Source organism: Convolutriloba macropyga, chromosome 2, assembly GCF_964194025.1.
Source record: "Convolutriloba macropyga chromosome 2, txConMacr16.3, whole genome shotgun sequence".
Classification (NCBI taxonomy): Eukaryota; Metazoa; Xenacoelomorpha; order Acoela; family Convolutidae; genus Convolutriloba; species Convolutriloba macropyga.
Genome location: NC_134469.1, coordinates 55,081,081 through 55,094,615, shown reverse-complemented (window position 1 = coordinate 55,094,615; position 13,535 = coordinate 55,081,081). Strand labels below are relative to the sequence as shown.

The following is a 13,535-nucleotide window of genomic DNA, read 5'->3' as shown; positions in this document are numbered from 1 at the left end:
TTTTGTAGATGTTTCAGAACAAAATGTTACCCGGAATCTTTTTACAAATAACGAGTGTCAAGGAAAGTGCGTAAAACTGGTATGGTCAGGCTAAAATTTGATTGGTCAGAAAAAATTGTAAAACAATTTATAGCATGTCTCTAAGAACATTCACTATTTTATCCCTGTCTATTGAAGTTCAGTTGTTTCAATGACCTTGTATAAAAAGACTTGTTATTAATAGAATCGCGCTGGGAATTGCATTTAGCAAAATTGTATTGAAAAACCTTTATTAGAAAGATAAATTCACCATAATGAGCGCCGGATGTACCAGTTTATCTCTCTCCTTTCGACGAAAGCGCGGGAAAGAACATTCTAGAAGAAAATAGAACAGCAAAATTTTTAAGTAGAACACACTTGTTTACAGTAACTGCTTCAGACTTCGTTCGAGAGCACTCAGTCAAACAGTAATCGAAGTACTCACAACAAAGTTCAGACAATACAGCATTTTCTCAGCTTTTGTAGCTGTTTCAGAACAAAATTTGAACCGGAATCTTTGTACAAATAACAAAAGTGACAAGGAAGGTGCGTAAAACTAGTATGACGAGGCTAAATTTTGAATGGTCGAAAAAAAATTGTAAAATTATTTAGAGCATGTCTCTAATGATATTCACTATTTTATCCCTGCCTGTTGAAGTTCAGTTGTTTCAATAAACTTGTATGAAAAGACTTGTTATTATTAGACTCGCGCTCGGAATCGCCTTGAGCAAAATTGTATTAGCAAAAACATTTATTAGAAAGATAATTTCATCAATAGTCCAGTCCTCTTCTACCTTAGAAGTTAGTCACAGCACCGACAAAGCATCCTATAAAAGATAAAAACAAAACAAGTGAAAGAGGAGAATTATCATAAATGACTAATACTATACGCAATGATAAGTCTTACAACAGTCGAAAGAAAAGAAATAAACGAAATTGCAAACCAACTTATCTCGAACCAGCAAAAACATTTTTAAAGCATAACCGACTAACGTGGGGCAAATGGCTCCCAAACGACCGGCGAGCGGTTGGCGTCGTCAGTAGCTAGCCACGGCTTAGTAAGGGTAGCTTTAATTTGATTGAAGAATCGTGAGGTGAGCGCAGCGGGGGTGCACCGCAGCGGTGTGCTGGGGGTGCAAAATTGAATTGGGGGACTGATTTGGGGGCGGTGGGTGGGGGTGTGGGATTAATTTTTAAGGACCGCCCTCCACGCCATTAGTATATGTCTAAACAGTTTCTGTTAATCGCAAACTTGGAAACTAATGCACGCCGGATGTACCAGTTTAAAAATCGCAAGTTGGAAACTAATGACCGCCGGATGTACTAGTTTATCTCATTCCTTTCGATAAAAGCGCTAGAAGGAACATTCTAGAAGAGAAAAGACCAGCGAAACTTTTAAGTAGAACACACTTGTTTACAGTAACTGCTTCAGACTTCGTTCGAAAGCAATCAATCACTCAGTAATCGAAGTAATCACAAAAAACTTCACACAGACAGCATTTTCTCAGCTTTTGAAGCTGTTTCAGAAGAAAATTTGAACCGGACTCTGTACAAATATCGAAAGTGACAAGTAAAGTGCGTAAAAATGGTATGACGAGCCTAAAATTTGACTGGTCAAAAAAATTGTAAAATTATTTCGAGCATGTCTCTAATGATATTCACTATTTTATCCCTGCCTGTTGAAGTTCAGTTGTTTCAATAAACTTGTCTAAAAAGACTTGTTATTAATAGACTCGCGCTCGGAATTGCCCTTAGCAAAATTGTATTGAAAAACATTTATTAGAAAGATAATTTCATCAATAGTTCAGTCTTCTTATACCTTAGAACTTAGTCACAGCACCGACAAAGCGTTCCTATAAAAGATAAAAAAACAAAACAAGTAAAAGAGGAGAGTTATCATAAATGACCAATAATATGTACTCAAACATCCACAATTACATGAATAAATTTTAACCATGATAAGTCTTACAACAGTTAAAAACAAACAGACTAACGAACTTGCGAACCAATTTATATCGAAGTAGCAGAATATTTTTTAAAACATAACCGACTGACGTCGGGCAAATTGCTCCCAAACGACCGGCGAGCGGTTGGCTTCGTCAGCAGCTAGCCACGTTTTAATGAAGGTAGCCCTAGTTTAATTGAAGAAGCGAGAGGTGAGCGCAGCGGGGGTGCACCGCATCGGTGTGGGGGATGGTGCAAAAGTGGATTGGGGGACTGATGTGGGGGCGGTGGCTGGGGGTGCGGGATCAATTTCTAAGAACCGCCCTTCACACCATTAGTATAGGTCACCAAAACGGTTTCTGTGAATCTCTAATTTGGAAACTAATGCCCGCCGGATGTACCAGTTTAAAAATCGCAAGTTGGAAACTGATAATCACCGGATATACAGTTTTTCTCTTATTTCTTTTGACGAAAGCGCTAGAGAGAACATTCTAGAAGAAAATAGACAAGCGAAACTTTTAAGTAGAACACAATTGTTTACAGTAACTGCTTCAGACTTCGTTCGAGAGCAACTAATGAATCAGTAGCCGAAGTACTCACAACAAACTTCAGACAGAACAGCATCTTCTCAGCTTTTATAGCTGTTTCAGACCAAAATTTGAACCGGAATGTTTGTACAAATAACAAAAGTGACAAGGAAAGTGCGTAAAAATGGCATGACGAGGCTAAAATTTGAATGGTCAACTTGTATAAAAAGACTTGTTATTAATAGACTCGCGCTCGGAATCGCCCTGAACAAAATTGTATTAGCAAAAACATTTATTAGAAAGATAATTTCATCAATAGTCCAGTCCTCTTCTACCTTAGAAGTTAGTCAGAGCACCGACAAAGCATCCTATAAAAGATAAAAACAAAACAAATGAAAGAGGAGAGTTATCATAAATGACTAATATTATGTACTCACACATCCACAATTACATGAATTTATTTTAACTATGATAAGTCTTACAACCGTCGGAAGAAAACAGACAAACGAAATTGCAAACCAATTTATCTCGCAGCAGCAAAAACATTTTAAAAACATAACCGACTAACGTCGGTCAAATTGCTCGCAAACGACCGGCGAGCGGTTGGCTTCGTCAGTAGCTAGCCACGGTTTAGTGAGGGTAGCCCTAGTTTAATTGAAGAAGCGAGAGGTGAGCGCAGCGGGGGTGCACCGCAGCGGTGTGGGGGATGGTGCAAAAGTGGATAGGGGGACTGATGTGGGGGCGGTGGCTGGGGGTGTGGGATCAATTTCTGAGAACCGGCCTTCAAACCATTAGTAAAAGTCTCCAAAACAGTTTCTGTGAATCGCTAACTTGGAAACTAATGCCCGCCGGATGTACCAGTTTAAAAATCGCAAGTTGGAAACTGATAATTACCGGATATACCAGTTTATCTCATTTCTTTTGACGAAAGCGTTAGGAAGAACATTCTAGAAGAAAATAGACCAGCGAAAATTTTAGGTAGAACACACTTGTTTACAGTAACTGCTTCAGACTTCGTTCGAGAGCAACTAATGAATCAGTAACTGAAGTACTCACAACAAACTTCAGACAAGACAGAATTTTCTCAGCTTTTGTAGCTGTTTCAGAACAAAATGTGAACCAGAATCCTTGCACAAACAACAAAAGTGACAAAGAAAGTGGGGGACTGATGTGGGGGTGGTGGGTGGGGGTGTGGGATTTATTTTCTGAGAACAGCCCTTCACACCATAAGTATAGGTCTCCAAAACAGTTTCTGCGAATCGCTAACTTGGAAACTAATGTCCACCGGATGTACTAGTTTAAAAATCGCAAGTTGGAAACTGATAATCACCGGATATACCAGTTTATCTCATTTCTTTTGACGAAAGCGCTAGAAAGAACATTCCAGAAGAATATAGACCAGCGAAACTTTTAAGTAGAACACACTTGTTTACAGTAACTGCTTCAGACTTCGTTCGAAAGCAATCAATCACTCAGTAATCGAAGTAATCACAAAAAAATTGACAGACAGCATTTGCTCAGGTTTTGTAGCTGTTTCAGAACAAAATGTGATCCGGGATCTTTGTACAAATAACGAAAGTGACAAGGAAAGTGCGTAAAACTGGTATGACCAGGCTAATATCTAATTGGTCAAGAAAAGTTCTGTAAAATTATTTAGAGCATGTCTCTAATGATATTCACTATTTTATCCCTGCCTGCTGAAGTTCAGTTGTTTCTATAAAATAGTATAAAAAGACTTGTTATTAAAACTCGCGCTATTAAAAATAGCACTGAGCAAAATTGTATTGAAAAAGCGTTATTAGAAAGATAACTTCACCATTAGCTCAGTCTTCTTATACTTTAGAAGTTCGTCACAGCACCGAAAAAGCATCCTATAAAAGATAACAACAAAACAAGTGAAAGAGGAGAGTTATAATAAATGACTAATATCATACACTCACACATCCACAATTACATGAATGTATTTTAACAATGATAAGTCTTACGTGCGGTGAGCGCAGCGGGGGTGCACCGCAGCGGGGTGGGGGTGGTGCAAAATTGGATTGCGGGGACTGATGTAGGCGCGCTGGGTGGTGGTGTGGGATCAATTTCCAAGAACCGCCCTCCACACCACTAGTATAGGTCTCCAAAACAGTTTCTGTGAATCGCAAACTTGGAAACTAATGACCGCCGGATGTACCAGTTTATCTCATTCCTTTCGACGAAAGCGCCGGAAAGAACATTCTAGAAGAAAAAAACCAGCAAAACTTTTAAGCAGAATACACTTGTTTACAGTAACTGCTTCATTACTCGTTCGAGAGCAAGCAATCAAACAGTAATCGAAGTACTCACAACAAACTTCAGACAAGACAGCACTTTCCCAGGTTTTTGTAGCTGTTTCAGAACAAAACGTGAACCAGAATCTTTGTACCAATAACGAAAGTGACAAAGAGACTGGGGGGACTGATGTGGGGGTGGTGGGAGGGGGTGTGGGATTAATTTCTGAGAACAGCCCTTCACACCGTAAATATAGATCTCCAAAACAGTTTCTGTGGATCGCAAACTTGGAAACTAATGAGCTGAAGGCATCTAAGAGAACTTGATTCCCAGTGGGCGGTACGTCTTATACCGGTTCTGAGGACGAAAAGGGTCAGACAAAAAAACGGTCAAGCAAAAGATTGCATAAAAGGACAAACAGGATAATTATATTTGCTACAAATTGCGTTTGAGAGCAACTAACAATGATTTCTTTGAGTGCTAGTTGAGTCATTTATGAATGAACATTTCTGCTATAATTCAGCGTTAATGAGGATAATAGATGATGACCTCACGCCCCATGGGGAGAGGTGAAGTGCGGCATCAACAAAAAGAGTTAAGGAAAGAGAGACAGACAGAGAGAAAGAGAGAGAGAGAGAGAGAGAGAGAGAGAGAGAGAGAGAGCTAGGAATATTTTCCACGACAGGATTCGACTCTGCAGTTTTCTAGCCTTGTTAGTAATTAAATCGAATAGAAAAAAACTGATGTGCGAAATTTAAAAAAACAGTTTTCAGATGTATTAAAATTTTGCTCAAAACCTTTTTCTGTCTCTGGAGGTCTGTCATGTAATCCATCTGCAGGAATTAAGTTTCGTTGGCAAGTAATGGTCTTTCAACTCAGAAAAGGACGGAAATATTTAAAAATTTTGAAAACAATCGCAAATTTTAACAAAATTGTGCTAATATTCAAGATATTAATATCTTCAAAACTGACCAGCAGACCAATTGAAAAATCCACGCCAAAAAGACAAAATCTCAAAAGTTGAAAAAATCTAAACTAATCAAACAAAAAAAACTTTTAAATTTTTTTCCTTGAAGGACAATCATGATACAATTCAAGGTACTCATAAACTAACTCAGAAGCCTTGAAAGACATTTATTTGCCACTAAAAGTAGATAAATTTGAGAAAAATGACAAGTATTAAAAGATTTGAGGCTAGAGAAACCAAAGAAATGACAAAAAATTTCAAAAAACTTAATAAAACGTCACGTTTCATTTAGAAAAGTTCCTGAAACTTGCGATATTAAAAAGTTGAAAATTATTCCATGACCCTTGAGGCTCAAAAAACCTGAAATGACTAAATGTCAAAAAATTGAAAAAAAAACAAATGGCAAAAATTGTCAAAAAAAACGCTAAATTCGTGATGTTAAAATCTCGCAAGTCATTCCATTACATCTAGAAATTATACCGTAACCTATTTTCAAACCGTAGAGGAGATTTCCTGGCTCTTGAAGCTGAGAAAACTTAAAAAACGAAAAAAACTTGAAAATGCAAGTTTTATCAAAAAATTGCTAAAGCTTGTGATATCAAACGTTGAAAACTATTCCATAGCCAATACCACTTTTTCAGTAACTTATTATCAAAACCGTAAGGAGGTTTTCTGGCCCCTTGGTCTGGAAAGACTTGAATAATGAAAAAAATTATCAAAAAAATTGAAAAAAAAGCACGTTTTGTCAAAAAATGCTAAAATTCGCGATGTTAAAATGTTGAAGCCATTCCATTACTACTAGAAACTATGCAGTAGCCTATTATCAAAAACTAAAGAGGTTCCTCACACCAAGGGCTGATAAAACTCGAAAACCCAAAAAACGACAAAAATTTTCAAAAAGTTTGAAAAAAATGTGAATTAGTATAAATTTGCGTGTTTTTAGCGAGCGGTTCTTCGTGAGTAGCTGGCCACAGGGAGGAGGGGGAGGGGTGCATCGGGTGATGATGGGGAGGACTGGGGTTGGGGGTAACAGCGCGGGGGCAGTAGTGGGTGGGGGTCAACAGTGGGGGGGGGGGTTCAACCTCTAAGAACCGCCATTCACACCATAAGTATAAGTCTCCAAAACAGCTTGAGATGAAACAGAGATGAAAGGCTCTAAGAGCACTTAATACCTACTGGACGCTACCTGTTTATCCCGTTTTTGAGGACGAAAAGTCAAATGGGTCGGACAAAAAATCGGTCAAGCGAAAAATCGCATAAAAAAGACCGACAGGACTAATATAATTGCTACAAACTTCGTTTGAGAGCAATTAATACTGGCAACAACTCTAAGCAAGGCGGTTGCTATGTCTACATGTTCCTAGCCTTGTGAAAATTTCTATAAATAGGCGTTCATTGTGAGAGAAATGCCTAAGTGGGTTTAGGCAAGATCTGGGAGGGACAGGGGGTCCGCGATAAAGACAAAGTATATGCAATTTGACTTTATCATTTTATCGAACCTATGCCGACCAAGTTAAATCGGCCAAAAAAAGGATCGAGCAAAAAATCGCATACGAAACCAACAGAACAAAAATAACCGTTGCAAACTTTGCTTGAGGGCAATTGAGTAAACCGTTTATCTAATACACAAAAGAGGAGAGCGTAGAAACAGGCTTTGGAACAGTTGGAAAACAAGGGCAAAGGTAAATTGAAGTATTATTTGTCGAATAATTGCATGTTATAAAAAGCTATAGCTATGTGTAAACACTTCAGTAATCAAATTCAAAATTAATCTAAAAAACCAACGCCTGAAAATTACTCGATTTCTTTGCTCCCTTTGTTTTGTGATCAAAATTACACAAACACAAGCTATATGAAAATGGAGTACTAACGAATTTGCTTCCGGACTCCAGAGGAACACAGATGGCCAAGTCTTGGATGACAAATAAGAAATAGAGCCTGGATTGAGTGGATTCTGTTGAGCTCAGCATGGATGCCGGCCGTTGTAGCTGTGCACTGGTCACCTTCTCCGGAGTGGTAGCTGTTTCTGTAAAAACCTCATGTCTTTTGGTGGGCGTTGTTTGCGGCTTACGGTCATCTCTTGTTCCAGCGTACGAAACGTCTCTCGAATAGTAATTGTTGTACATCGCGTTGATATTACGTTTTTGCCGCTCCGCCGTGAAATATTCGAATGCATTCTTGTAGTTGATGTAAATTTTGAACGTGTGTTCAATTGCCTGTGGTTCCATATAGAGCTTGAACTTTGAAACTGTTACCTGTACTGCTTGTGAATTCTCTTCTTCATTTTTCTCTTTAGCTGAATTTTCAAAATCAAGACTAAAAGTCACAAAGGCTTTTTTCTCTAGAGCGTTTCGATCATCTTCTTCGTCCTGTGGAGAATTAGCCGCATTTGAGATTGAATCATAAGCAGATTTGGCAAATGATGGTTTGATTGTTCCCAGAGAAGCATCAACAGACATCTTACCCCGTAAAATCATGTTCATAAGCTTCTTGTTTCGTTTCAGGAAACAGTCACCATTGGGAAAATTTGACACCTCAACCTCTATTCCATCAAGGACCAACTGAACAGCATTGTTGGTTGGCGTTTTCGCAGTCACTCGTAAACTCTAAAACAATTCGTCTCAACTAAATTGCAAACAATTCAAACGCAATAAAATCGGTGAATCGCACAATTAGAGACTAGTGAGCAGTAAGGCTTTTAATAGAACTTCGGGCTATACGTGTTTATCCCGTTTTTAGGAAAGAAAGAAAGGTAAAACGGTCAGACGAAAAAAAACAACTATCAGAAATAAGGCAGGTAGTATCACAATAAAGCTCTGCATATAAAGAGCTGCCGGAGTAATACAATCACTACAAACTTCGTTTGAGAGCAATTAATCATGAATGAAAAAAATACAGATCACGCAAAAATCAAGCAACAATAATCTGAGTTTTTCGCTCTCATATGGACTTTGACATAGAAAAATTTATACCAACTGACGTCGGAAGAATTGCTCCGGAACGACTGGCAGGACGGTTAAGTTAGAAGGAATAGAGGCGACAGAAAATTCCATCGTTGCACGGCTGGGGTTTGATGACCCAATCTTCCAGATAAGAACTGGTAACATTAACTACTGAGGTACAAGGACCATGTTCGGTAATCACTCACAGCACCTTTTATTTTAGTAAAAAAACTGAAATTGTGAATGATAGCAATTTTATTCACTTAAAAACTTAAAAAAGTTAAGCATGAAAAAGTCACTCACTTTTAAATCGAAAGAACGTTCTAGAAGAAAACTGTCAAGCAACAAATTTGCATAAAACGACACAGGTTTACTATAGTTCCTTACACTTCGTTAGAGAGAAATTAATAAATATACCCGGCAGATTGCCGGAAAACAGCCTCCATTGATTCCCATGACCCCGATTGGGATTTGAATTTAAAAATGCAAAAAGATTGAATGTTGTACGAAGTGGTAACTTTTGATTTCATTTCGTAGTACTACATACTCCTGTTTGATAATGAGAGATTATATGGATTAACATTGAAACCAAAAAAGATGAGACGATAATTAAAACCTATAAAAAACAAATTTCAAGTAGCGAGAGCATCTAAAATTAAGCTTTATGGGTTCATGCTGTTTCTATTTTTGATTTAGTTTTCCAATTGACTCTTTCCATTTTGGATTGATCTGCTGAGCAACCGCTGTTAAAAGCACTTTGAGCAGAATGAGAAAAGTGCAATAAACCAACAGAAAACGAAAAATTTTATGAAAAATTTTGAACAAGCTGTAAGCCAAGAGCACAGTCAAAATTGAAGCAAATTTTTCGACGAAGTAAAAAAAGGCCTTCTAAATAAGACAGCTGACAAGATGAGGGCGGCCATTAAACAAAAACTGACTAATCTTGGATAAGTTCCTCCAGAACCTTTGGCGAGGCAATCAATAAATATATATATATATATATATATATATATATATATATATATATATATATATATATATATATATATATATATATATAAGGGGCATAGGCTAGAAAAACTTTTATGGTGCAAAAATTCTGACAGGTGAGGGGTTCGAACTGATGACTTCTTGGCTCAGAGACGTGGACATTAACTCGTTACATGGGCTTTATTCGGTAATCGGTCACAATCGCTTTCAATATTTAATCAAGACTTAAGTTCTGAATGCGAGCAATTCACATAACTCGACAAAACCAAAAAGTCAAGCGTGAAAAAGTCACCCTTGAAGTGAAATCGAAAAATGTTTCACAAGAAAACGGTCAAGCGAAAATTTTGCATTCAAAAACACATACGTTTACAAAAATTGCTTCAAACTGTGTTCAGGATCAAATAACAAAAACACTGAACAAACAATGGAATGATCAAATCAGACAGAACGGTGGGGATATGAAACCAATAAAATCACGCTGCAAATAACTAATGATAAATTCTTTGGAGGAACCAAATTGCTCTTCAACTACATCTCTAGAGTGCTATATGATTATGGAAAATCTTTTAAAAAATTGCTTTACAAAACATTTTCTGGAACTTTAGCAAACATCATTAGCATCAATAACGTTAAAAAAAGCATTTGGAGAGTGATCTGTATGTGGAAAGTGTAACAACCTCAACAAGACAAACATAATCGACTAACACCGGGCAAATTGCTTTCAAACGACAGGCGAGCGGCTGCTTCCATCAGTAGCTAGCCATGGTTTAATGAGTCTAGCTTCAGCTTAATTGAAGGGGCGTGAGGTGAGCGCAGCGGGGGGGGGTTGCAGCGCAGCGGGCGGAGGCAACGGTGGGAGGGGGATCTTTGGCAACACGAAAACCTTACGGCTTGCAGGAGGAGCAGGGATGGGAAAAGTGAAGTGAAGTGGGTGGGGGGGGGGGGGTTGGGGTGAGGGATCAACTTAAAAAAATCGCCCTTTGCACAAAAAGTTTAAGCCTCCAAAACAGTTTCTGTGAATCGCGTACTTGTAGACTAGAGAGCTGAAGAGCTCTAATAGAACCCAGAGCCCACTAGGCGCTACCATTTTATCCTTTTTCTGAGGACGATAAATCCAATGGGTCAGACGAAGAATTGATCAAGTGAAAACAGCACGAAGAACAACAGGATTAATATAATTGCTACAAATTTCTTCCTTTGAGAGCAACTAAAAACGATTTCCTAAAAATGCTAGTTAAAACTTTTATGATAAAACAATTCTGACATTTCTATTCAGCGTTAATGATGTTAATAGATGATGACATCACGCCAAATAACAGCAGTTGATGTGCGGCATCAACAAAAGTTAAGGAAAGAGAGAGAGAGAGAGAGAGAGAGAGAGAGAGAGAAAGAAAGAAAGATAAAACATCAACAAGAAAGAGAAGGAAAGAAAACCCAAACAACAGAGAGAGAAAGAGAGAAAGCTAGGAATATTTTCCATGACGAGCTTCGACTCTACGATTATTAGTTTTCTAGCCTTGCTAGTAAATAAATCCTTTAGAAAAAAAAACAGATTAAGAGCAAATTTCAAAAGAAAAATTTCCAGATTTTTAAAAATAATTTATAAAAACAATTGAATGTTTTATAAACATTTTGCAAAATTGGTGATACTAATATCTTTAGAATCAATTCATTGTCTCAAGAGACTATCCACTATCCCTATTTCTAGCCTTAAAAAGTTTCACTGGCTCAAAGATCCATTAACTTGAAACATTACAATTTTCCAAAAATATGAAAATTAAATGTTACCAATTGCCAAAAATCTTAAAGTATTGCTAACCTTTCCATTAGGTCTAGAAAATAGCAGCAGCTAAATACCAAACCTTGAAGGAAGTCCCTGAGCCCCTGGTTCCGGGAACAAAAAAAATTCAGAAGTATTAAAAACTGCAAATAATTTTTAAAAGTTGCTTTAATTCGTAATATAAAAATCCTGAAAAACGATCCATTACATCTAGAAACTATGCAGTAAACAATTTTTATAAGCTAGAAGAGGTTCCTTGGCTCTTGAGGTTAGAAAAACCTAAAAAAATTTTCAAAAAACTTGAAAAAAAAGTGTTATAAAAAATTGCTGTAATTCGTGATAAAAAAATTGAAAACTATTTGATGGCCTATAAAAATTTTTCAGTAAATTAGTTACGATCCCTGGAAGTTTTCTAGCCCCTGGTGCCGGAAAAATTTGAATAATGACAACAAAAGTGAAAAAAAATTGCAAAGTTTGTCACAAAAATGCTAAAATTCGTGATGTTAAAATCTTGAAAAACATTCCATTACATCTAGAACCTATGCAGTAACCTACTATCAAACCCATAAGAAGGTTTTGTAGCCTTTAGAACTAACAAAACTTGAATAATGACAAAAAATGTCAAAAAATAGCAAGTTTTGTCAAAATGCTAAAATGTTGAAAACCAATCCATTAGCACTAGAAACTATGCCCTAACCTATTATCAAATCATAGAGGAGTTTCCTTGACACCTAGGGCTAACAAAACTCAAAAAAAAAGACAAAGAGTTTCAAAAAAATAACAAAAAACTGTGAAAATTAGTATAAACTTGCGTGTTTTTGTTTGGAGTACCAAAACATTTAGCTATGAAAATGGTCATCAAAAATACTTATGTCTTAAAAAAGACCTTAAAAGTGACCTTTTAGCCTTAAACTGAGGCCTTACCAGTAGCTTCACGACAATAAGCACTTGGAGGACAACTAAACGCAGTTAAGGGCCTTTAATGAAATTTAATTCCCGGTGGGCGCTACCTGTTTATTCCGTCATTAAGGACGAAAAGTATAATGGGTCAGACGAAAAATCGGTCAAGCAAAAAATCGGAAAGACCAAGAGAACTAATAAAATTGCTACAAACTGCGTCTCAGAGCAATTAAAATTGATTTGAACTAACATAGCCGGCAGATTGCCGGAAATTAGCCGCGACAGACGTTTGTGGCCTTCCAGGAGTTGAAACAACTAAAAAAATAAGATAGACAGATCGACCACCAGTCCTTTATTAGACCACTAGACTTTTTGGGTTAGATTCAGACTGTGAATTTTATGACTAATAAGGTCTATAAAGAAAAAGCGCTGAGCGCACTTTTTCAAAATTGATATTAAAAATCAAAAACCTCTGACTAATACTCAAGAATTAGGGCATACAAGTTTGGCACTACTTAGACGCACACTATTGATCTTTAACTAGCAAATGTTCATAAAATTTAAAGTTCCATAAGTGAGTTCAGAAGTCATCATTTTGAGTGATGTAAGTCACCCAAATCACGTAAAACCATAAATGATGTCATGTACACAAACTTTGACTGCAAAGCAGTAGAAGTCACCGAAGTCATTGAAAAAATCAATTCCAAGAAGTCAGGTGGTAAGAATCATCGAAGGAGACGACGAATTAAAAAAACATAGCAGGACAATTCCTGACATACAATTCAAAAAATTTTCTTTGACTATACAAAAACTGGACCTAGAACGGACTATGAGTGAATTGGAAAAACCATTTCCGATAAAATCTGATCAAAAAAGTTTAAAAAAACTGAAAATCAATGTCAAAATGCCGTATGTGAACAAAAAACCACTAGCCAGAAAGAGAAATTTGGTCCAAACAAAAACTGGGCCTAGAATGAACTATGAATGGATTGGGAAAACAATCCGATCCAAAAAATCGAAAAATAGTAAAACTCAAAGTGAAATTGCCTCATGTGTCTAACTAAAAACCACTAGCGAGAAAGCGAATTTTTGTTCAAACACCGTTTTCTCACTCTACTTTAAAATTAGAGTTAAAAAATTTCACGCCGCAAAACCACTCGCTTTTTCGCTACACTTCCCGTTTCGGCATGACCAAAATAATACTCCAATTT

General features: G+C 37.1%; 1 protein-coding gene across 2 annotated transcripts in view; it reads right to left on the bottom strand.

Moving 5' to 3' along the window:
* Nucleotides 1-13,535, bottom strand: part of LOC142334508 (bridge-like lipid transfer protein family member 1) — a 274,847-nt gene that overhangs the window by 90,042 nt on the left and 171,270 nt on the right. For both annotated transcript variants that reach the window (XM_075382600.1, XM_075382601.1), the window contains exon 20: nt 7,584-8,318. In XM_075382600.1, the coding sequence (XP_075238715.1) occupies nt 7,584-8,318 (735 nt within the window). The remainder of the gene's footprint in view (nt 1-7,583; nt 8,319-13,535) is intronic.